This window comes from Tenrec ecaudatus, chromosome 4 (assembly GCF_050624435.1).
Source record: "Tenrec ecaudatus isolate mTenEca1 chromosome 4, mTenEca1.hap1, whole genome shotgun sequence".
Lineage (NCBI taxonomy): Eukaryota > Metazoa > Chordata > Mammalia > Afrosoricida > Tenrecidae > Tenrec > Tenrec ecaudatus.
The window spans coordinates 87064717-87087927 of NC_134533.1; the positions used below are offsets into that span (position 1 = coordinate 87064717).

The window sequence follows — 23211 nt, forward strand, 5'->3', positions numbered from 1 at the left end:
CTGTGTTCACTCCCTGACGATTAGTATAAAGCAGGGATATGATGTAAGAATTAACTGTTCTTAAATTAGAGCTTGTTTTTTGCAAGCCCAAAACACGTTCCTGGGTCAACGTTTGTTTTTTACCTGCCTTTGAGTCCCTTTGGAGACCTCCTTGTCAATGGATGGTATGAAGTATTATTGATCATCTCCCTGGGTAATAAAGGTCTTCCATTAATATTGTCACTGATTAGCCCCTGGTAGTAATTTTTTAAAGCACTGTTGAGAGAAGGAAAATAATTAAATAATTTGTAAAAATCAGGGCTGAGATTCATGAGAGGAAAAACAAGGAAACTATGAAAAAATTAATGCAGCTAAATGTTGGTTCTTTGAAAGGATTAACAGAATTGACAGCCCACTGGCAAACCCAACCAAAGAAAAGAAGGGAAAAAAATGTCAATAGCAAGGATGAAAGATGAAACAGGAGACATAACACTGGACTCAAATGAAATGTGAAGAATAATTACACAGTACTATGAAGGCCTGTCCTCCAATGAATTCAACACCTAGGAACACATGGACAAATACTTGGAAAACCCATCCCTCCCCTAGACTATCCCCGATGGACATCAAGGATATCAACAGACCCATAGCAATAAAAGTAATAGACAAGGTTATCACCGGATTATGAACAACAAAATCTCCTGGGCCTGATAGTTTCACAGGATAATTCTACTAAGCATCCAGGGAAGAACTGTTACCTATCCTACACAACCTCTTGCAGAACACAGAAAAAGACGGCAAATTCCCAAACTCTTTCTGTGAAGTCAGTGTAACTCTGATAAAGAAACCGGGCAAGGATCCCACAAGAATCAAGAACTATAAGCCAATTTCCCTAATGAATGTTGATGCAAAAATCCTTAACAAATTACTGGCCAATAGAATACAAAATTATATAAAACAAATAAATCACCATGACCAAGTGGGATTCATATCATGAATGTAGGATGGTTCCACATACAAAAGACTTTTAGTAATGTTCGCCATTTTGACATGGAAAGTTTGAAGAACCGCATGATAACATCTATACATGCGGAAAAAGCACTAGACAATATCCAACACTCATTCCTTTTTAAAGACACTCAAAAAGATAGAAATGTAAGGAAAATTCCTCAATATAATACTAGCTATATATAAAAAAAAAACAACAGCAAACATGGTAGCCAATGACAAAAACACAAATACATTCCCTCTGAAAAAAGGGACAAGGATGCCCTTTGTCCCCACTCTTATTTCACATCATACTGGAGATTTTAGCTAATAAGGCAAAGAAAAGACATCAAAGGTATTCATCTGGAAAATAAGAGAGGAAAATATCATTATTCACAGATGATATTATTTTATATATGGAAAATCCCAAAAACTCTATAAGGGGAGTGCTGGAAGCGATAAAGGAATATGGCAGAGTGGCAGGAGACAAGATCAACAAACAGAAGTCTATTGGACAAGACCGCAGAAGAGGGGATCAAAAAGGCAGTACCCTTCACAAGAGCCAAGCAAAAATGGAAATATCTAGGGATATAACTGACAAAAAAAAAAACCCCAAAAAATGTAAGAAAAAACTACAGAACACTATTACAAGAAAGACTTAATATAATAAAGATGACAATTCTGCCCAAGTAACTATATAAGTTCAATGCTATCCCAATATGAATACCACCATCCTTCTTCAAAGAATTGGGGGAAAAAAGATTACCAACTTCATATGGAAGTTGCGTAGAAATAGCAGAGGGAAAAAGCGCAGAAATAGCAGAGAAGGACAGAGTGGGAGGGCTTGCTCTACCTGACTTTGGCACATATTAGACAGCCTCGATGGTAAAAACCTCATGGCATTGGTATGGCAGATACTCAGAACAATGGAAAAGAACTGAGAACCCAGAAATAAACTCATCAGCATACAGACAACTGATATTTGATAATGGCCCAAATATTATCACATGAGAAGTGGATGTTCTCAAGTGGTGCTGGGAAAAAAATGGATACCTACAAAAAAAAACGGAGCAGACCCTTGCCTCACTCCATGCACAAGAATAAACTCAAGGTGGATCACAGACCTTGAGCTAAAACCCCAAACTATTAGGGCCATCAATGAGGCAATTGAGACAAACCTGAGAACTTTGGATCAGAGAATACATAAGCTATCAGAAACAGGAAAGGACATAAACACAGAGGAGGTACAAATTGACAAATAAGATATACACCGTGTACATCAAAAACTTCACCAAGAGAGTAATAAGAGAGCCACGGATGTGGGAAACATATTTAGCACTGACACGCCAGACCAAAGGCCTTATTACTAAAATCTACAATTCTCTGATAACTTACAATAAGAGAAAAAAAAACTGCCCGCTGAGGAGGTGGGCAAATGACCTGAACAGAGTTTTCACAAGTACAGAAACCCAAATGGCCAATAAATAGATGAGAAAATGTTCTCGATCATTAGCCCCATAAGATATGTACTTTTAAACAACTATGAGATACTAGCTAACACCCTCAAAGATACGAATTCAAAAAATCACAAAGTAACAAGTGTTGAAGGGGCTGTGCTAAGATAGGAAAGCTGGTAAAAAAAACTCTGGTACATATATACAATGGAGTCTATGAATCCCTAAAAAGCAGTGATGAACGCATGAAGCACATATCTGCATGGACAAAACTGGGGGATATTAAGCTAAGCGAAGTAACCCAAGCACAAAAAGACAAGTACATGAGCCCACTGAGGTAAGGTTAAAAATGAAATTATTGTTTCTTTCCTGTCTGTCTAGGCAAGAAGGAGGTATAAACAATCCGGGGGAGAAAACAACATGACCAATGGCTCCAGGGAAATGGGAGAGAGGGCAGAAGGGGGAAAGGAAAAGGGGTACCAACAAACGCAGGGATAAGAGAACAACAAGTGATCAAAAATCCATGGTGAGGAGGGCATGGGATGCCTGGTGGGGCTTGATCAAGGGCAATGTAGCCAAAAGGAATTACTGAAACCTGAATGAAAGCCAAACATGGTAGCAGGACAAGAGGAAAGTAAAAGGAAATAGAGAAAAGAACTAGGTGGCAAAGGGCATTTATAGAGGTCTAAATACAGGCATGTACATAAGTAAATATATTTATATATAACGATAGGGAAATATATCTATGAGTATAGATTTATATGTTAACTATTAAGGTAGTAGTCAGTCATTGGGATGAGAGCTGTAAGAGCCCCCAATAGATTGATTTTTTTAAAGCATTTTCATTGTTGCAAATAATTGAGTTCTCTTTGAGAGCAGTTTACTACAAGTATTTCACTCATGAGCACATCATTTGTAAGTTTGTTGTGTCAGTCTGGGTAGAGTAGAGAAGCAAATCCATAGAAACTCATATGAGGCTAAGAAAGAGTCTTCGGGCGGCGGCGGAGGAAGAGGAAGAGCCGGCTCAGGGCCAGCTGAGGGCTCGGCCGGGGAGGGCTCGCTCTGAGGGGCCCCAGAGCAGCGCATCTCGCCAGCACCGTCGGGGTCCAGCGCCCGACCGCGAGCCCGGTGAAGCCAGCCCGGTGAAGCGACGTCAGGCATCCGAAGGTGAAGACATGGGGAAGGCTTGCTTGCGCTCTAGGGAATTCATCATACCCTGGCCACGCTGGACACTCGTGGCCTGAAGGGTTGAGCTAACAGTGCTCCGTCACATGTCGAACACTTACGACACAGGTTGGAGTCGACGTGTCGGACGAAGGTGAGAGCAGCGAGCGCAGCGTTATCATTCGTTGCTTCAAAACTTAAAAGTGCAAGTAGAGCAGTGAGTGGTAGTACCCCAAGACTCGCAGGCCATACCCAGAGCTGTGCTCACAAAGGGAGTGGGCCCTGCGCCCCTTTCTCACGTCCTCTAAGTGGCCTTGCTGCGTGTCCCCTGGGAGTGTCTTGGGGCCAGTGGACTGGGCAGAAAGCAGTTAATAGAGAAGGACCCATGGCCGCAGCACAAATGATTCACAAGATCAATCAATAGCTCGCGGCATTGAGTTAGACGTTGCTAATGGCACAGGTGCTGGCGGAGACCTTGGCAGAGCTGCGGAGGACAGGGACACGGTGCCTGGGGTGAGCTTTCAAAGACGACTAAGTGCTTTCTCCAGCTCCTGCCCAGGCAAAGACCCCGATTTTCTCCAGACGGATAGTATCAGGAAAGTGACTCATGTCGAATCCAAGGTTAAAAAACGAGCAAACAAACAAAACTCACCACCATCAAGTCAATTCCAACTCTACGGGATAGGATGAACCTGTCCCCGTGGGCTGCTGAGACTGTAACTCTTTACGGAAGCAGAAAGCCTCATCTTTCTCCTGAAGAGCAACTGGTGGTTTCAAACTGCCGACCTTGTAGTTAGTAGCCCAACTGGTAACTGACTACACCACCAGGGCTCCCTCATGAACGGTGAGACACGTGGTAAGGAGTGGAGACGGCGGTGACATGAACACGGCACAGGAGGCAGCGGCGCTGTGAATCTGTTTCTGGACTGTGAAAGCTTTCAGTGACGTGGGCAAGCCCCGCTGTTCGACAGCTGGTGAAGGGCAGGAGGGTGTCCCCAACCTTACCTGAGGGACAGAGTATGTCACGTAAAAACCAAGCCGAAGACAACCGCTCAGCGCTTGCTTCCTCAGAAGAGGGTGGCCTTGGGAAGGAGGAACTAGGTCCTCCTCCTGACATTGAGAATTAGGGGATTTCTGGAACAGCGTGTCCTCAGCTTGGTAGAATGCTGGGAACTGGTTTTGATCAAAAACAAAGATGGGGAAGGAGGCTTCCTGGTCTAATGAGCATAGTGAGTCCTCCCCCATTTCTGCAGGGCCTTCCACCTGGCCCTTTTGAACGCAGAGGCCCCGAGGGCAGGGATGCCCAGAGGTATTAAGCCCCGAATACCATCTCCTGTCCCTTCCCCCGTGCCATGCCTTTTAGTGTGTAACCCATTGCTGCGTCAATCTGTGGGCGAGAGTTGGTGCACGCAGAATGAAGGCCGAGAATGGGGAAAGAAAGGGCTCAATCGTGACGACAAAGCGAGGGGACGGCAGGACGAGGCAGCTGACGTTCTCCTTGACGCGTGGCTGTGTGTTGGGACTGACCCGATGGCCCCTCATAACAGTAGCAGGAAAGAGAAGGTCAGGGGTGGTGGCTCAGTCCCACCCAGCCACGGAAGCAAGGCCTGGCAATCTTCCATAAGGGTGACAGCCAAGAAAGAACTATGTAGCAGTTTTCACTCGGTAACATGTGCCGTTGCTGGAGTCATCTGCTCCAAGGTAGGAGGTGTGGCCTGGTTTTTTTTAATTGCCACCTGTGCCTGTGGGAGGGGCCAGGAGAGGGGGCGTGGTCAGAGTCAAGCTCAGTACAAGTCACTCCACACACTGCCCCATCCTTCCAGTACTGAGAGTCCCTGGCCAATTACCCTCCCCCGGGACTGACCTGGAAGTCCCTTGTAGAAAAATGTATGGGGTGACTTGAAGCGTCTCACTAACCTCACTGGCGTGAAGAGCAGCAGAGAATGGCATTTAGCATTTCAGATCCTGGTGTGAAGGGGCCTTTCTGTAGGTCAGTGTGTCTCCACCTTCCTAATGCTGCGACCCTTTCATACAGTTCCTCAGGTGATGGTGACCACCCCAACCATCAAATTATTTTCATTGCTACTTCATGACTGTAATTTTGTTACTCTTATGAATTGTCATGTAAATATCTGATCTGCAGGATGTATTTTCATTGCTACCAATTGAACATCATTAAAGCATAGTGATGAATCACAAAAACAAACAACAAAAAAGAGTCTTCCCTAATAAAATATTTTTTTAAAAAGAGAAAGAGTTTTATAAAAAGGGTAATATACATTAAGAAAGCATCCGCCCCCGCCCCCTCAAAAAAGGAAAGCATCCCAACCCAATCCAGTCCAAATCCATAAGTCTGATATTAGCCCATATGTCTGATACCAATTTATAAAGTCCTGTACTCACTCACAAAACACATTGAATGATGCCAAATCCAGGAGGATCAAAGCCAGTGCATAGTAAGTCTTTGGATCCAGTGGCGATGTAAGCATCTCAGGGCTGGCAGGGGTCTCCACGTGGCTTCGTTAGCGCCCAGGGCTGCATCAGGGTAGGTCCATGCATCAGGGTAGGTGCAGTGGCTTCTCCTCGGGGATAACTCACAGGGATTCAGTCTTCTCAGTAGAGACTCTCCAAGGGAGTAAACAGACAAAGACAGTGTCTTCGGCCTCCAAGGAGGAAATCCTAGAGTTTTTCCAGAATCGTCAGGGGAAGGACATGCCCACAGAGAGGTCTCATTGGTTAGCTCCTGATTGACAGGCCAAACTCCGCACCTTCACTCCTAAGGAAAGTGTAACTGGCTTCAGGACTGTACAACAGTCAGGAAAGCCTCTAGTGTGATACCTGGCCCTGGACTTGAACCTTGTTTCACTCCAAAAACTGTCTGAGCCACAAACCGATGAGAAACAGAAACCTGGTTTTTGTGCAAACTCATGTGGCTCTCTACTGGAGAAAGATGCACTAAGCCTTAGAAACACATGATCGGGTCCTTTGGAGTCACAATCCACTAAGGGTGAGTTTGGATTGACTTCCGGATACGGACCTAGGAAGCTTAGATGGCTGAGTTGGGTGAGAGTTGTACTGTAGCCCTTTAGATTGGCTTCTAAACCCACCGGTCTACAGGAGGGGAGCAATGAGGTGAGCTGCTCCCCTATAGATTGACAGCCTCACAGCTCCATACAGGGTGGATGCGGGTTGGAGGTGACACAGTGACAGTGGGTCCTGGATTGGTATATCCCTAGAGAGAGGCCACACAGTATAGTTGGTCACTGTTTGGGTGACTAATGCAAGGACCTGGGGTTCCAACTCGCAGGCAGCTCTGCTTCAGAAGGACGCTTCTGTGCTCCAGCACAATGACTTCATAAGGACACAAAGGTCACCTCGTTCTGAGTTAACGGATTTAGAAGTTAAAGGTTCAGGTTTGCTATCTTCCATGGAAGCTAAATACAATGCTCACGACTCTGCACAGAAGAGCCCTTTTTAAGTGACAGATGAGGTCCCATCTGGCTTGGGCTTTCTGGAGAGCATACAGGCTTTTACCCAAAGCCGGCTTTCATGACCCAAAGACCACCAGTGAGGGAACTTCTCTGGATGAAGTGAAAATGATAGTCCGCTGTCTAGGAGGCTGGTGGAATTTCCCTCAACTAGACATTCATCTTGTTTTACCACACTTTTCCCTTGAAAGCAAAGGAAATTGTTTACTGCTCATGCAAATGCAACCTTATTCACTCCTGACTGCCCCAGGGGATTGGAGCAGCCATTTAAGAGAGCTCTTTGTTTGGAAGAAATTCCATGGTTTCCTTTAGAGCCAATGGCAAGGCCTGTTTGTGTTACAATGGGAGGGAAAGGGTGTGGTCCCCAGGGTCCAATCAGAGGGCACCCTGGAACCTAATCCTATCTTCCCCAGGAGGGCTACAGCTTGCCCAGAACTCCACTGACTGCAAGGTCTGAAATCTACTGCTTCAGTCCTTGGCGGACCTGGTTCCTGCGCTGACCTCTGATGCTCCAGTTCTGCAGCGCACACTGAAGAAACTCTTGTCAACGTCTTCAGGTGAGCACTCAAATTCGAGTCATTTAATGCTAAGAAATTCTCAGTTACGTGTGGCTCTGTGGGAAAGCTGGCTTACTTTTCCCCTACTAACGATCCTTCATGGAGCTCCTCTGTTGACCTCATAGCCTTTTTCAAGGAACTAGTTTACCTTATTACCATTGATTCAGTTCTGGCTTCGGATGTAGACTTAAGGATTGTAGCTGCCTCTCTTGTTTAAGAGTTCATCTGTAAACACTTGCATTCGCTTTAACTGCAGCAGCCCAGCAGTTGAGGATAGATGAGGTGATATGCTCCCCTAAAGAGTTACAGCCTCATAATTCCGGAAAAGATTGGTTTTTGTTGGAAGTGACACAATGGGTTTGGGTTTAAAGTCTATCTAGAAGATCACTGGTCATTACTATTTGTATTCCTGACCTATGATCAGTGTGTCCAGGTCTCCTACAGCTTCACTCCAAATAGATAACCATTTCCACCTCTTTAAAAATAAACTTCAGAAATCCCAGGGCCAGAGCTACTGTAGGATCTTCATTACATAAGTCAACCTCATGACGTTGACTTGACAACTTTCCGTTTTCTTTTATCCCCCAACCCATTGTTAAACGAGGGCAGTAATATGTTATTTTTAAAGGGTTTTTTTTTGCATGATCTCATACTGATCCTTAAACAGAGTAATTACACCTTACAGAACAGAATACCTAATTCTTTGCTTGGTGGATTATCAGGTCTTTCAGCCTCTTAATTAGCCATAGTTGCTTAGAAGCAGTGATTGGTGTTCTAACATTTTTGTGAAATTTCCTTTGGTAGACACTTATTTTCCCTTGTTTTCTTACTCTTTCCCATTTGAAAACAAAGGAAATGGGTTACCATGGACGCAAATGCAACTGTGAGCACTCTTGACTACATTAACAGAAGTGTTCATTTAAGATAACCCTTTGTTTGAAAGAAATAACAGTGGTTTATTTTAGAAACAATGGAAAGGCCTATTGTGTAAACATAGGGGAGGAAAGGGTGTGGTCTCCAGTGTCCAATCACAGGGCACCTGGGAACTTAATACCATCTTCTCCAGGACGGCCACACCTTGCAGACAAATGCACTGAGTGCCAACTGGTCTGAAATCTACTGCTCCTGTCCCTGGAGTCCTGGTTCCTGTGCTGACCTATGCTCCACCTATGCTCCAGTTCTGCAGCACACACTGAAGGAATTCTCGGCAACTTCTTTAGGTGAGCACTGAAGTTTCAGGCCATTAATGTTAAGAACGTCTTTCAGTTTCGTGTGGCTCTGTGGGAATGCTGGTTTACTTCTCCCTTAATAAGACCCTTCATGAGTCTCCTCTTGTTATTCCATGTGCCCTGGGTCAAGGAACGAAAGGTACCTAATTACCAAGGAGTCGATACTGACCCATGTTTACCCCATAGGATAGGCTACCAATAGCCCTGTGAGTAAGGCTTGACTGGAGTCTGGAGCCCAGGATTTCTCCCTCCAAAGAGCTGGTGGTTGCAATTATAAACCTGGTGGTTGTTAGGCCAAGTCCTACCCACGATGCACCAGGACTCCTGTGTTACAAATGGCAGTCCTCTAACCTGCCCATGACCTTTCATGAAACGTGACTGCAACAGTCAGGAAAGCCTCTAGCCTGAGTCCCAGCCATGGACTTGGAAGTGGTTTCAGTCCCAAACTGCGTGAGTCATGGACCATTTAAAAACCTGTCAGAAATCCCTCCGTTCAGACTCACAGGACAGTCTACTTAAGAAGTAGAAATTCATATTTTTTAGTCTAATACCTTTGTGAAATTTCCCTAAGTAGACTTTTAGCTTGACTTGGTTTATTACTCTTTCCCATTTGAAAACAAAAGAAATAGGTTACTGTGGATGCAGATGCAAATGTAATCCCTCCTGACTGCATTAACAGAAGAGTTAATTTAAGATAACCCTTTGTTTGAAAGAAAAACCATGGTGTATTTTAGAGTTTATGGCAAGGCCTTTTTGTGTAAACCCAGGGGAGGAAATGATGTGGTCTCCAGGGGCCAAACACAGGGCACATGGGAACCTAATACCATCTTCCCCAGGAGGTCCACACCTTGCACACAACTGCACTGAGTGCATAGTCTTCTGAAATCTACTGCTCTAGTCCCTGGAGACCCTGGTTCCTGAGCTGACTTCTGATGCTCCAGTTCTGCAGCGCACACTGAAGGATCTCTTGGCAACGTCTTCAGGTGAGCACTCAAATTTGAGGCCATTAATGTTAAGAATGTCTTTCAGTTTTATGTGGCTCTGTGGGAATGCTAGCTTGCTTCTCCCTCACTTCAGATCCCTCATGCCCCTACTTTTTTGACCTCATATCCTTTATTTCAAAGAACTAAATTTAGCTCTATATGATTGAGTCACTTCTGACTTAGATATAAACTTGAATTGCGTAGATGCCCCTCTTGATTTGGAGTCATTTATAAACCTTTGGGTTAGCTTTTAAACCCCACAGCCCATCTCTTGGTGCAAGATGAGGTGATACGCTCTCCTAAAGTATTCCTGCCTCATAGTTGGAAACACGATGGCTTGTTGTTGCAAGTGACACAATGGGTTTAAGTTCGGCATAACTCTAACAAAGCACTGGCGATTCTCAGTTGCATTTCTAACCCATGATGAGAGTGTGCAGTTCTTGTGCAGCTCCACTCTCAATAGATAACCATTTCTACCCCTTAAAAATGAATTCCAGAGATCCCAAGGCCTGGCTCCTACAGGGTCTTCATTAGATAGAGTCAATTTCATGACATTGACTTGAGCATATGTGCGCAGTAAATTTCAGTGAGGATTTTCCCCCCCTTTTCACAATTCAATTAAAACTAGGGCTTTATTTTGTATAAAGTTTATTGTTGCGTGTTCTCACGCTGATTCTTTTTTTTTCATAGTATTTATTTATTTATTTATTTTGTTTTAACAATTTATTAGGGGCTCATACAATTCTTATCACAGTTCATACATATACATACATCAATTGTATAAAGCACATCTGTACAGTCTTTGCCCTAAAGAGGACCTGATGCAAGGGGCTTAAGTGGAGAGCAATTGCCTTGAGAATGATTGAGGCAGGGAATGTATGGATGTGCTTTTTACAATTGATGTATGTATATGTATGGATGGTGATAAGAGTTGTATGGGTCCCTAATAAAATGTAAAAAAAGAAAAGTGGAGAAACGCTGATTCTTAAATACACTAATTCCTCCTTACAGAACAGATTACCTGATTCTTTTCTTGGGAGATTGTCAGGTCTCTCAGCTTCTACATTAGCTATAGTTGCTAAGAAGCAATGATTGCTTTTCTTTTGCTGACCCGATTTAGTGAGTACTGCCTGTGTGGCTTTTTGTTTGGAAAATTATAGGTATGGAAGCAACATTATGTAGAAATGCAATCTTAGATATTCCACCCTGATACATTCAAGTCTTTGAAAATTTATTTTACTACTTTTTATTCTATGCTCATAAATTATTTTTGTAACTGATTATGTAAATTAGAAATAGAAATGTAGAAAGAATCCAATGTGACTGTTTACTTTTCAAGTTGATTTGTCCTCTATACTAGAAAGCACAATGAAATGCGGTTCACACAAAAACATTGGAGTTTTTTTAAAAATATTTTAAAGTGTAGGATATTTTGAAAAGGTTTCCAAAATCAGGTAGACCTTTCATTGAAAGTTAAAGATGAGAAATATTTAGCAGATAAATTTTATAAAGTTAAATAATTTCCTTTGCATCTTTCCTATTTTTAATAAGGAGTCAATATGGCTCATCACAAAGCCTTATTATTCCTGGCTGGGCCTAAATGAAATCTAAATCAGTTTATTTTCATATTTTGAGATACAACTATAACAATTTCCAAAATACTTTTAATTAAAAAATATATAATTTTGATTCCCTGAGTTCTCTAGGGAGACTGTGATTCTGCATGGTCTAGAAAATAAAGTACTTTATACCATGATTTCCCCTGTAATATTGTTATAGCCTCATTCTTCTGTATGTAGATATATTTTTATACATTTAGACCACATAACAATATAGAAGTGGTTCGTCCACTCCAAGTCAAGGCTGGAATGTAACTTGGAGATTACTCCTGACCAATATAGCTAGAGAGGTTATAAAAATGGATATCAGGGAAGCTCTCAGGTTGCTGGATCCAAAGCTTGTATTAAAGACCAGGCTGTTCTCAGGAGGAAATTGACCAGGAGCTAAGCAACCATACACACAGCATCCAAATCCAGCTGTTGAAGGGAGCTAGCCCCTACACCTGTCAATCATTGCAAAGCTAATGAAACCTCCCGGACTCATTCCAATCTATGACCACACTCACATAGCATCCCATCCTGGAACTGGCAAGTGTGAATTAAATTTTTTCTTGGAAGAATCCAGGCTAATCCAAGCTTAGCTAACACTTCATAAACCCAAGTAGCAATGCACCCACCTTCAGGATGCTGTGACTTTCAACTAAGTTCCTTAAAGTCAGTTCTCTTTACATTGTAATTTTCTCATAGCGTATTTATACCCCCCAACTCTCCTATAACTCACTCATCTTGATTAAAAGGCCAATCTTCACTTGACAACTATTGAACTGGGTTGGGGGAGGGGAGAGAGGTGGCTAGTGTGTTTTAGAAGTCAGAGTGGGCAATAGGAATCAATACAGATGCAGCTAGGGAAGCTGAACCTAATGGTTAATTCAAAGTATGAGTGACTTATGAGCATACCCTTACGGTTCATTTCTATTACCCAAGGTACATGCTACAAGCAAACTGTGGTTGATTTTGCAGATTGTTCCAGAATGAGAGTTACTCTTGTTCTTTTTCTCTACAGAACACTGGCATCATACTCCCAGTGGAATCTCAAGGACTAACTCCCTGGCTGCACCTTCAGAAAAAGAAGGATTCTCACCAGCTGGGATTGCCCATCCACTGGTCCAGAGCCCTAACCATGCCCCTGCCAACAGGCCAAGACCGCTGGTCGGAAGCAGACATCCAGACGCTGCTGGAGCGCATAAAGAACGATGTCCCACCGAATGACAACAAGTCTTTCCGCAAAACCCTGAAGACCATGAACTGGGAAAGGGTAGCTTTCAAAGACTTTTCTGGGGAAATGTGCAAACACAAATGGTTGGAGATTTCTGACAACCTGAGGAAGTCGCGGACTTTGACAGAATTAGTCCTAGAAGCTCAGCAACATGCTCAAAACCCCTTGAGGAAGAAAGAGGTGATGAAGCATCCAGACTTACCCAAGAAGCCCTTGTCGGCTTATATCTGTTTCTACAAGGAGAATCATTCCCAGTATACTCAACGGTACCCTAAGCTAAGCAGCGTGGAGTTGACTAAACTTCTAGCGAAGAAATATAAAGAGCTTCCAGAAGAAGTGAAGCAGAAATATCGTCAAGATTTCCAAGAGGAGAAAAAAATATATAAAGAGAAGCTGTGTCAGTTCAAGCTGTCTCAACTCAAACCAACAACTCATCTGAAGCACACTTCCAAAAGAAATCATGTCCCCAAGAGGCCACAGCTTCAAATGACTGCTCAAGGAAATAGGAAAGAAAGGAAGTCCTCTATGGAAACAGATCACCTCTCCATGCACATGACAGTCTGTGGAGAGCCCAAGAAGCCCCCTATGAATGGATACCACAAATTCTACCAGGATTTGTGGTCCAGTGAGAAGCTGAAACATGTGCCACCCAGGGAGCGCATGGTGGAGATTGGCAGGCTCTGGCAGCCTATCCCCCAGAGCCAGAAGGACAACTATACGAAGTTGGCTCAGGCGATGCAGAAACAGTATAAGATAGACCTAGCTCTCTGGCTGAAGAGCCTCTCTCCTCAGTCATACGCAGCATTCAGAAAGGCAGGCTATGGGAAGGGTAAGGAAATGAGCATGTCAGGAAGCCCAACCCCCACATTTAAAAGGCTGTCTCCAGAGGCTCTGGAGTCTGCATCAGTGAAGAGGATGAAAGGGGAGCCTGAACACAAGCAGGGAGTGCTGGTTCCAGCCAGAGATTCATCCACCACCTCCAGTGCGTGTTGAAGCTCATCCTCCAGCTAATCATCCTCCAATTATCATCCTGAGCAGATAGAGTCCAGGAATAAGCAATGAGATGACTTGCAAGTGGAAGGCGCTGTTCATGGATGGTGTCTTACTGAAATGAGAAGCGGTGCTGGCGTGCTTCACCCACTGGTTCGCTGTTGGACATGCGTGGTCACAGACATTTGTCCTATGCCTTTTCAGAGAACTCTGTATTCCTGTGCATTGCCGTCCGTCATGTAGCGTTTGCACTGGCGGGTTGGAGGATTAGGATGTCTCAGCTTTGGGAACATGGCTCTTTGTCCTTTTTTCTCAGACTTATTTCACTGAGCACGTTTTCCTGGCTCACCATTTCTTCTCATACTTCATGAACAGATTTGTCTTTGTGATTAAATAACATGTTTCCGCACCTACTGCATTTTCTTGAGTCATTTGGACACAACTCCACTCCATGCCATCTTGTTGATGCCTACTGAAGAGCAGAGGAGAGCTGCCCCTGAGATTTCAAGACTGCCACTATGAATTTCATTTGTCTGTCAGCTTCTCTAGCTGTGCTGACTTGCATGTTGCCGTGATGCTGGAAGTTATGTCACAGATCTCAAACACCAGGAGCATCTCCCAAAATGGACAGGTTTCAGCCGAGCTTCCAGGCTAGGAACAGGCAATGAAGCAGGAACAGGCTGTCCTCTTCTGAGGAATGAGCCACGGAAATCTCTCTGGACAGATGGGGACACGGTCAGATCTGGAGAGTCTAATGAGAGGAGCAGAGCGTTGTTCGAAAATGAGTTTCCAGGTTGGAAAGAACTCCAACTGTGGTTAAGTAGAACTGCCTTTTCAAAGTAGCATCGGGCAGGTTGGTGGACTTTGAGTAAAGTGTGGGAGTGGAGTATTTGGGACCTTCATTTACTAATGGGACCTTCATTACTAATGGGACATGACTCAAAACAAGATGAAGCAGCTAGAAACATGTATTGGCAATTGGAAATTGGGAGGTCTTTCATGAAGATTTCCTCTATGTAGGGACATGCTTCTGTGGCTCATTACGAGTAGTCACCAGATTTGCAGATCAGGGGGACATTCAGACCTAGCCCTGGTCTTGTGGCTTCCTAGGGACTTTATAGTGGTTTCCCCACTTTCAGCACAACACATGTCTCCCTGCACTTCCCCTACATGGCATCTGTTGTTTCCTAGGGCTCTGTAACACACCGGCTCTTCTTGGCTCTCTGGGGGCCCAGATACTCCTGCCACCCTTTTCACCTGTGACTTTCATCCCTGTGTTAATATCGTTGGGTACAGGACCAGCCTGTCTTCTGTGCATGACTGGTTACTGTGGTCGACCTGTACACAGGTTTCCTGAGTGGCTCAATTTCCATTTTGGACCCAGACACTTGGCTTCGTGATTAGCCTGACTTGTTCTTACATGGCTTGGGCAGAGGTCCCTGAGTGACTCCTTCCACAACTGAATCCCCTGATCACCAATCTGCCTGTATGTTGTTGGCCTGCCTAGGGCTTGCCACCAACCTGCTCATATGTCCCCTATGTAGCTCCCTCCCTGCCTCAGACTGTGAATGCCCGTCCACCTGCATGCAATCAACCTGCCCAGTATCACTCCAACTGCTCACAACTGGGCTGGCTCTGCTGTTCTCACCAGAACCTGTGACTGGAAGGCATAGGATCCCCTGATTAGCTCCATCCCCCACCATGGCCCATGAAAGCTTGACTGCCCGCATGCAATTTATCTGCCCAGTGTCACTTTCAGTACTGGGACTGGCCTGGCACTGCTGTGCACTACAAGCACCTGTACATGGGTCCTATGAAAGCCAGACTGCATTTGTGCAATTGGCCTTCCCAATGCCACCCCACTGCTCACAGCCAGTCTGGATCTGCTATGTGCCACTGGTTATTTTGATTGGCCTACACACAGGTCCTATGAGTTTCTCTGTGCACCCCATGAGCAATGAGTGCCAGCAAGCATGGCGTGTGATTTGCCTGCACAGCATCACCCTCATTGCCCATGACCACCTTGCCCATGCTTCCTTAGCATGCCACTAATCCTGTCCTCCAAGTAGTTAATGAAAACACTCTTGAGAGAAAGTCAACCCCAGTGAGACCGAGACACAGATTAAACTACCAGTGCAGCTGGCTCCAGGTCATTCCTAGAACTATTCTTATTTTTAAGGAAAAATTAAAAAAGCAAAAAAAAAAAAAGCTCCAGGACTCTTGGAAAATGGCACTGAGCTTCAGTTAAATGCTCACAGACAACAACGCACATCAGCAACCACTACAAGAATGCAAGAGAAACAAAACGCAGTCTCTAAGGTGGTCCTGGACCTAGGGACATACATAGAAGAAGCAGACTTTCAACCACCACAGAAAGCTTCATAATGCTGCTTAAAGTGATACAGGATATGAGGAAATCAATACCCCCAAAAAGGATGAACAAAATCGAGAGGATAGAAGCAGCATACCAAAGGGAAACATAAGAGTTAGGAGAAAATGCAGTAGAAGCAAAGAAGGTGGTAAAAGATAGCACCAACAGGTTGGAAAAAGTAGAGAACGTATTAGCAACCTCAAATATTTCCAAGCAGATTTCAACAAATGTGAAAGAGAATAAAAAAGATAAATAAAGAAGCTGTAGAAAACCTGACAATAGTGAGAGATGCTATGAAGAGAAATGAGTGTCAAACAATAGGGATACTAGAGCAAGAAATGAATGAAGAAATCCATAGCTAAAATAGTGAGGAAATTCTGGTTGTATACAGTATACAACCAGAAAACTTCCTCTATACAATAAAGGAGGAATTGACAATCATTCAGGAAGCAGAGAGAACACCTTTTAGTCCTTCTTGGGAAGAACACACAAAGGCATGTATTATTCAAGAGTACCCACCTTATGGAAAAGGAGAAAATCATAATAACAGCTAGAGGAAAAAAATACAGTTACCTATAAGGGCAATCAGTTAAAAATATACTCACACTTATCAGGAGATAAGAGAGAATGGAGTATCATCTTCCAAAAGTTGAAAGGGAACCACTGTAACCTGAGAATCTGCTATCCTCCAAACTCTCCATTAAAATAGAAGGGGAGGTAAGAGTTTTCTTAAAAAAGGAAAATTTAATGAATACATTTTATTAAAAAAAATCCAGCGCCACAAATAATACTTTCAAACTCCCTTTGGACAGAAGACCAGCATCCGCAGAACATAAACATGAGAACCTTTCATGGTGTAACACCATCCTGAAATGATCCCATTGAGAGCAATGCCTAAGACTTCTTTAACCCAATGGAAAAAAGAAGGCAAGAATGAATCCTTCACTCATACACAACACTCGAGTAAGGAGGAATATAAAAAAATATCTAACACAAAAAGTATGAAATGACAGCAAAGAATCCACAGATGGATATAATTATTCTGAACATCAATGATGTTAACTCACCTCTTTAAAGACAAAGACTTCCTGGATTAGGGAAAAAATCATCAATCTGTTGTCTGGAAGACACATATCTCAAGCTCACAGACACAAATAGGTTAAGGATAAAGGATGGCGAAAAGTATAACAAGAAAATGGCAATCTAAAAAAGTAGGAGTTGCAATTCTAATCTCTGGCAAAATCGGTCTCAAGGAGGAGAAGACATAACAAGAGAAAAGTATAGGCAATATATAAGTATGGATTTAGTAGAGCAAGAGCCAGTGAGCATAAGAAGCACGTGTCCAATGAGAGACCCAGAAATTTTGTCAACCAAATTCTTCTAAAGAAGAAATAAAGATCACACAGGTTGGCGTGTTCTTCCATGTGGACTTTGTTGCTTCTGAGCTAGATGGCCACTTGTTTATCTTCAAGCCTTTAAGACCCCAGTCACTATCTCTTTTGATAGCCGGGCACCATCAGCTTTCTTCACCACATTTACTTGTTCACCCACTTTGGCTCCAGCCGTTGTGTCGGGAGAGTGAGCATCATAGAGTTCCAATTTAATAAAAGAAAGTATTCATGCATTGAGGGAGTGTTTGAGTAGAGGCCCAAGGTCCTTCCGCCACCTTAATGCTTAACCTATAAATATAGACACATCGATCTATTTCCCCATCCTCCTATATATATTTGCATGTACATGTCTTTGTCTAGACCTCCATAAATGCCCTTTGACTCCTTGCTCTTTCCTCCATCTCCCAACACCACAATCAGACAACTCAACCTGATAGATATATTCAGAACTCTCCACCCAATGAAAAAATAATACACATTTTCAAGTGCACTTGGCACTTATTCAAATATAGACCATAGACTTAAAAAGAGGTCAAGCTTGAGTAATTTCAAACACATAGGGTAAATGCAGACTTCCTTCTCTGACCACCACTTCATAAAGCTGGAAATCAAGAAAAGAAACCAAGAAAATGAGGACAAATACATGGAGGCTAAATAAATCATTTAAACTTAGAAAAGACTGGATTTTTTCCCCAAAATTAGAGACAAAATTAGAATGTTTCTAGAAACAAATGAGAATGAAAATACAAAACATACCAGAACTTAAAGGTAGTTATCAGAGGTTGCTGGTAGCAATAAATGTACATATTAAAAAGGAAGAGAGATTTACCTATCAACACCTTATCACAAAACCTTCAGCACCTGAAACAGGCAACAGAATAATCCTAATAGCTAGAGAAAGGAAGTTATAGAAATCAAAGCAATCCTGAACAAATTAAAACATTGTTTTTTAAAGAAATGAAAACACTGACTACTAACTTCATATGGAAGGGGAAGAAGACAGAATTGACCAAGATCTCCTCAAGAAGAATAATAAAGTGGGTGGGCGTGTATTGTCTGGCTTTGAAACTTAATATACAACCACAGTTGTCAAAACAGCATGGAATTGGTACAATGGTAGATTCTCAGACCAATGGACAAGAACAGAAAATCCACCAATAAAATTAGCAGAATACAGACAACTGGTCTTTGATAAGGGCTCCCCAAAATATCAAATGGGCAGCAGATGCCCTTTTCAACAAATAGTGCTGAAAGAAAATGGAGGTCAACCTACAGAAGAATGAAACAAGACCCTTGGCTCACTCCTTTCACAAGAACAAATTCAAGGTGGATCACAGACCTCGAGGTAAAACTCAAAACTATCAGGATCATCAGTGAGAAATTTGAGACAAAGCTAAGAATTTTAGCACAGGGAATACATAGATTATCAGAAATAAGGAGGGATACACACACAGAGGAAGATACACAGATGAATGGTACACACTAATCATAAAACACTTTTGTATATCAAAAGACTTCATTAAGAGAGTAGTAAGAGAGCACACAGACTGGGATATCAAACAAAGGACTAACTACTACAATTGAAAGAATTTTGCCAGCCTATAAGAAAACAATGAATAGCCCACTGAAGAGGTGGGCAAAAGTCTTGAACAGAAGATTCACAAAGGAGGTAACCCAAATGGCCAATAACATATGAGAAAATGTTCCTTATCATTAGCCATCCAGGAAATGCAAATCAAAACAACTATGAGATACCACCTAACATCCACAAAGAAAGCCCAATTAAAAACAAATAAATAAACAAACAGAAGCAACAAATGTTGGATGTGTTGTGGTGAGATAAGAACTGTAACTCTCTTTTTGTGGTCTTGTAAATACATATAGCCACTGTGGAAAGCGATTTTACTATACATAAAACAGGTGGAAACTGAGTAGCTATATAACCCAACAATTCCACTACTGGGCAACAAATCAGAAACAAACCATGACTAAACATCTGTTCTCCAATATTTGTCACTGTGCTGTTCAGTAACAAAAAAATTGGAAAGCACCTAAATTTCCATCAATAGAGAAATAGATTTTTAAAAATCTGGTATATATACATAATGGAATACTACACATCCCTAGATAACAGAATGATGAAACACCTCATCTCACGGAAAAAGTTTTGAGGACATTATGCTGAGTGAAGTCAGCCAAGCACAAAAAGTCAAATACAACATAAATCCCCTGAGGTCAGTTCAAATAGCAGAACAGGCACAAGGTAAAATGCACTCACCACACAATTCCTTATCTGAGGACCAAATACTCTGGCATAAGCCAAATCAATGTTGTCAGATTCATAAATCCTAAAAAGCAGAGAGACAGAGTCAAGTTGGCGTTCATGTAGACTCAACTGCCTGGTGATCCTCTTGTTAGATAGGAAAATTAATAGGTAGAAATATAATTTAAGTCTACTAGGATCTGTGGTTCAGATCTCCTCCTGTGATTTTCAATCATGGAGCGATTTGAGAGCTCGCTGAAATGTTCTATGTTCACTGCAGCTGCTCTCCGGCTCTTCTAGAGCGTAGCCAGGTCCAGTAGGAGACCATGTGCCACTCCTTCCCCCGCCCAAGATCCCAATCCTGGCAGAATGCAGCAATTTCTTCAGACTTCTTTCTAAAGAAGGAAATAATTGGACTTTTGGAGAGCACTCCACCCAAATGCGAAAAACAAAACAAAACACCACACTTTCTTTTCAAGCCCACAAGGCACATTCTGGAAGCTAGACCACATGCTGAGATACAAATTGAGCCTGTGTAAATTCAAGCAAGTAGAGGTCACTGAGATTTCCCTCTCAGAACATGATGCCTTAAGACTGGAAATCAATAAAAGGTTGAATAAGAAAACAAGGGCAAAAAATTGAAGGAGGAAAAAAAATCAGGACTGCAATAAATGAGAGGAAAAACAAGAAAACAGTGCAAAAAACTCAAGGCAACAAAAAGGTGGTTCCTTGAAAAGGTTAACCAAAGAAGTAAATATCAATAGCCAGGATTAGGGATTAAATAGGGGACATTACAACAGACCCTAATGAAAATAAAAAGCTAATTACACCGTACTAAGAAGACGTGTACTCCAATGAATCCAACAACCTGGGAGACATGGACAAACACTTGGAAAAATAATCCCTCCCTAGACTATCCCAGATGAACGTCAAGACCTTTATCAATAGAAGGAATAGACAAGGTTATCAAAGGAATAGGCTAAATGGCTTCACAGGAGAATTCTACCAAGCATTCAGGGAAGAACTGGCACCAATCCTACACAAACTCTCAGAGCATAGAAAAAGATGGGCAACTCCTGAACTCTTTCTATAAAGCTAGTATAACACTGATACATAAAGTAGGCAAGGTTTTCACAAGAATGGTGAACTAAAGACCGTTATATATATATATATAAAACACTGATGATAAAATCATTAACAAAATACTGGTCAATAGAAGACAAAAGTATATTAAAAAATAACTCACCATGACCGAGTGGGATTTATTCTAGGGATGCAGGGATGGTTCAACATCTAAAGTCCATCAACGTTATTCACCACATTGGCCATAAAAAATGATAAGAACCACATAATAATATCAATAGATGCAGAAAAATATTTGACAACACCCAACACCCATTCCTGTTTAAGACATTCAAGAAGATAGGAATGGAAGGAAAATCACTCAATATAATACAAGTCCTATATGAAAACCAACAGCTCATGTGGTAGTCAATGGAAAAAAGACAAACACAAACTCTCGGATAAAGGGGACAAGAAAGATGTTCTTGTCCCTACTTTTATTTAACATCATACTAGAGGACCTAGCTAACAACATAAGGCAAAGGAAATACATCAAAGATATTTACCTAAGGAAAGAAGAGGTGAAACTTTTGTTATTTGCACCTGATATTACTATATATATGGAAAACCCCAAAAGTCCCACAAGAGGAGTGCTGGAAGTGATAGAGGATTATGGCAGAGTGGCAAGATACAAGATCAACAAACAGAAGTCTATCAGACTGCTATATACATCATACGAGACAATGGGAGAAGACATAAAGAAGTTATTACTCTTTACAACAGCCAGGCACAAAGTGAAATATCTAGGGATAAACCTAACCCCAAACCCCAAAAGATTTGTATGAGAAACTACAAGAAACCAAAGTGATGTCAACATATTGGAAGAATACTCCATGCTCATAGATCAGAAGTCTTCATATAGTAAAGAAGTCAGTACTACCCAAGCACTATATGTTTAATGCTATCTTGATACAAATACCAACATCTTTCTTCAAAGGGTTGGAAAAACTAACTACCAATTTCATATGGAGTGGGAAGAAGCCCAGAATTAGCAGAAAACTCCTCAAGAAGAAGGACAAAGTCTGAGGGATTGTTTTACCTGATTTTAGCACCCATTACACAGCCACAGTGGTCAAAACAGTGTGGTTCTGGAATAATGACAGATACTCAGTCCATTGAAAAAGTACTGAAAACTCAGAAATGAAATCATCAGCATACAGAAAATTGATCTATGATAATGGCCCCAAAATACCAAATGTTAAGAGATTGCCCTCTTCAACAAGTGGTACTGGAAAAAATGGATATCTACCTGCAGAAAAATGAAGCAAAACCCTTACCTAATGCCATGCACAAGAATAAATTCAAGGTGGATCACAGACCTTGAGGTAAAATCCCAAATTATCAGGGTCATTAATGCGGGAACTGGGACAAACCGAAGAAAGTTGGCACAGGGAATATATAGGCTATCAGAAATAGAGAAGGGCACAAACACAGAGGAATCCCATAAAGCCCATGAATTGATGTGGGATATACTGAAGATAAAACACCTGTGTATTTCAAAAGACTTCACCAAGAGAGCAATAATAGAGCCCACAGACTGGGAAATCATCTTTAGCAATGACACATCAGACAAAGGCCTTATTACTAAGATCTACAATACTCTGCTAGTGTACAATAAAAAGAAAAAAAATAACCCATCGAGTAGGTGGACAAAAGAACTGAACAGAAGTTTCACAAAGGCAAAAATCTGAATGGTCATATGATAAAATGTTCTGATCATTAGCCATAAGGGAATTGCACATTAAAACAACTCTGAGATACCACCTAACACCCTCAATAGTAGCTCAATTCAAACCAGAAACCAATAAGTATTGGAGGGGTTGTGGTGAGATAGGAACTCTCTCACTGCTGGTGGTCCTGGAGGTATGTGCAGCCACTATGGAACTTGATTTGGATACCTAGGACAATTTGAAATTTAGGTACCATATGATCCAGGAACCCCTCTACTGGGAATATACCCAAAAGTAAGAAACAGCCCACGACCAGGTAACTGCACGCCAATGTTCATTGCAGTGCAGTTCACAATCACAGAGAATTGGAAACAGCATAAATTTCCATCAATGGATGAATGGATAAAAACTCTGGTATAGGCTGCAGTGTAACTCCAATAAAACATACAACTTTCTAGTTCTATAATGCTTCCCCCACCAGCACCCCCACTCACACGATCCCAATTCTACCTTACAAATCCGGCTAGACCAGAGCACGTACATGGATACAGTTAGGAGCTGGAAACACAGGGAATCCAGGACAGATAAACCCCTCAGGACAAACAATGAGAGTAGCGATATCAGGAGGATAAGAGGAAGGTGGGCGAGAAAGGGGGAAACAATGATCTACCTATTACCCCCTCCATGGGAAATGGACAACAGAAAAGTGGGGAAGGGAGACATCAGTC

General features: G+C 42.3%; 1 protein-coding gene across 1 annotated transcript; it reads left to right on the forward strand.

Moving 5' to 3' along the window:
- Window positions 1-12580: 12580 nt before the first annotated feature.
- LOC142445950 (upstream-binding factor 1-like protein 1) lies at window positions 12581-13669 on the forward strand. Its single transcript, XM_075547800.1, has one exon. The coding sequence runs from the start codon at window positions 12581-12583 to the stop codon at window positions 13667-13669; it is 1089 nt and encodes a 362-aa protein (XP_075403915.1).
- Window positions 13670-23211: the final 9542 nt, after the last annotated feature.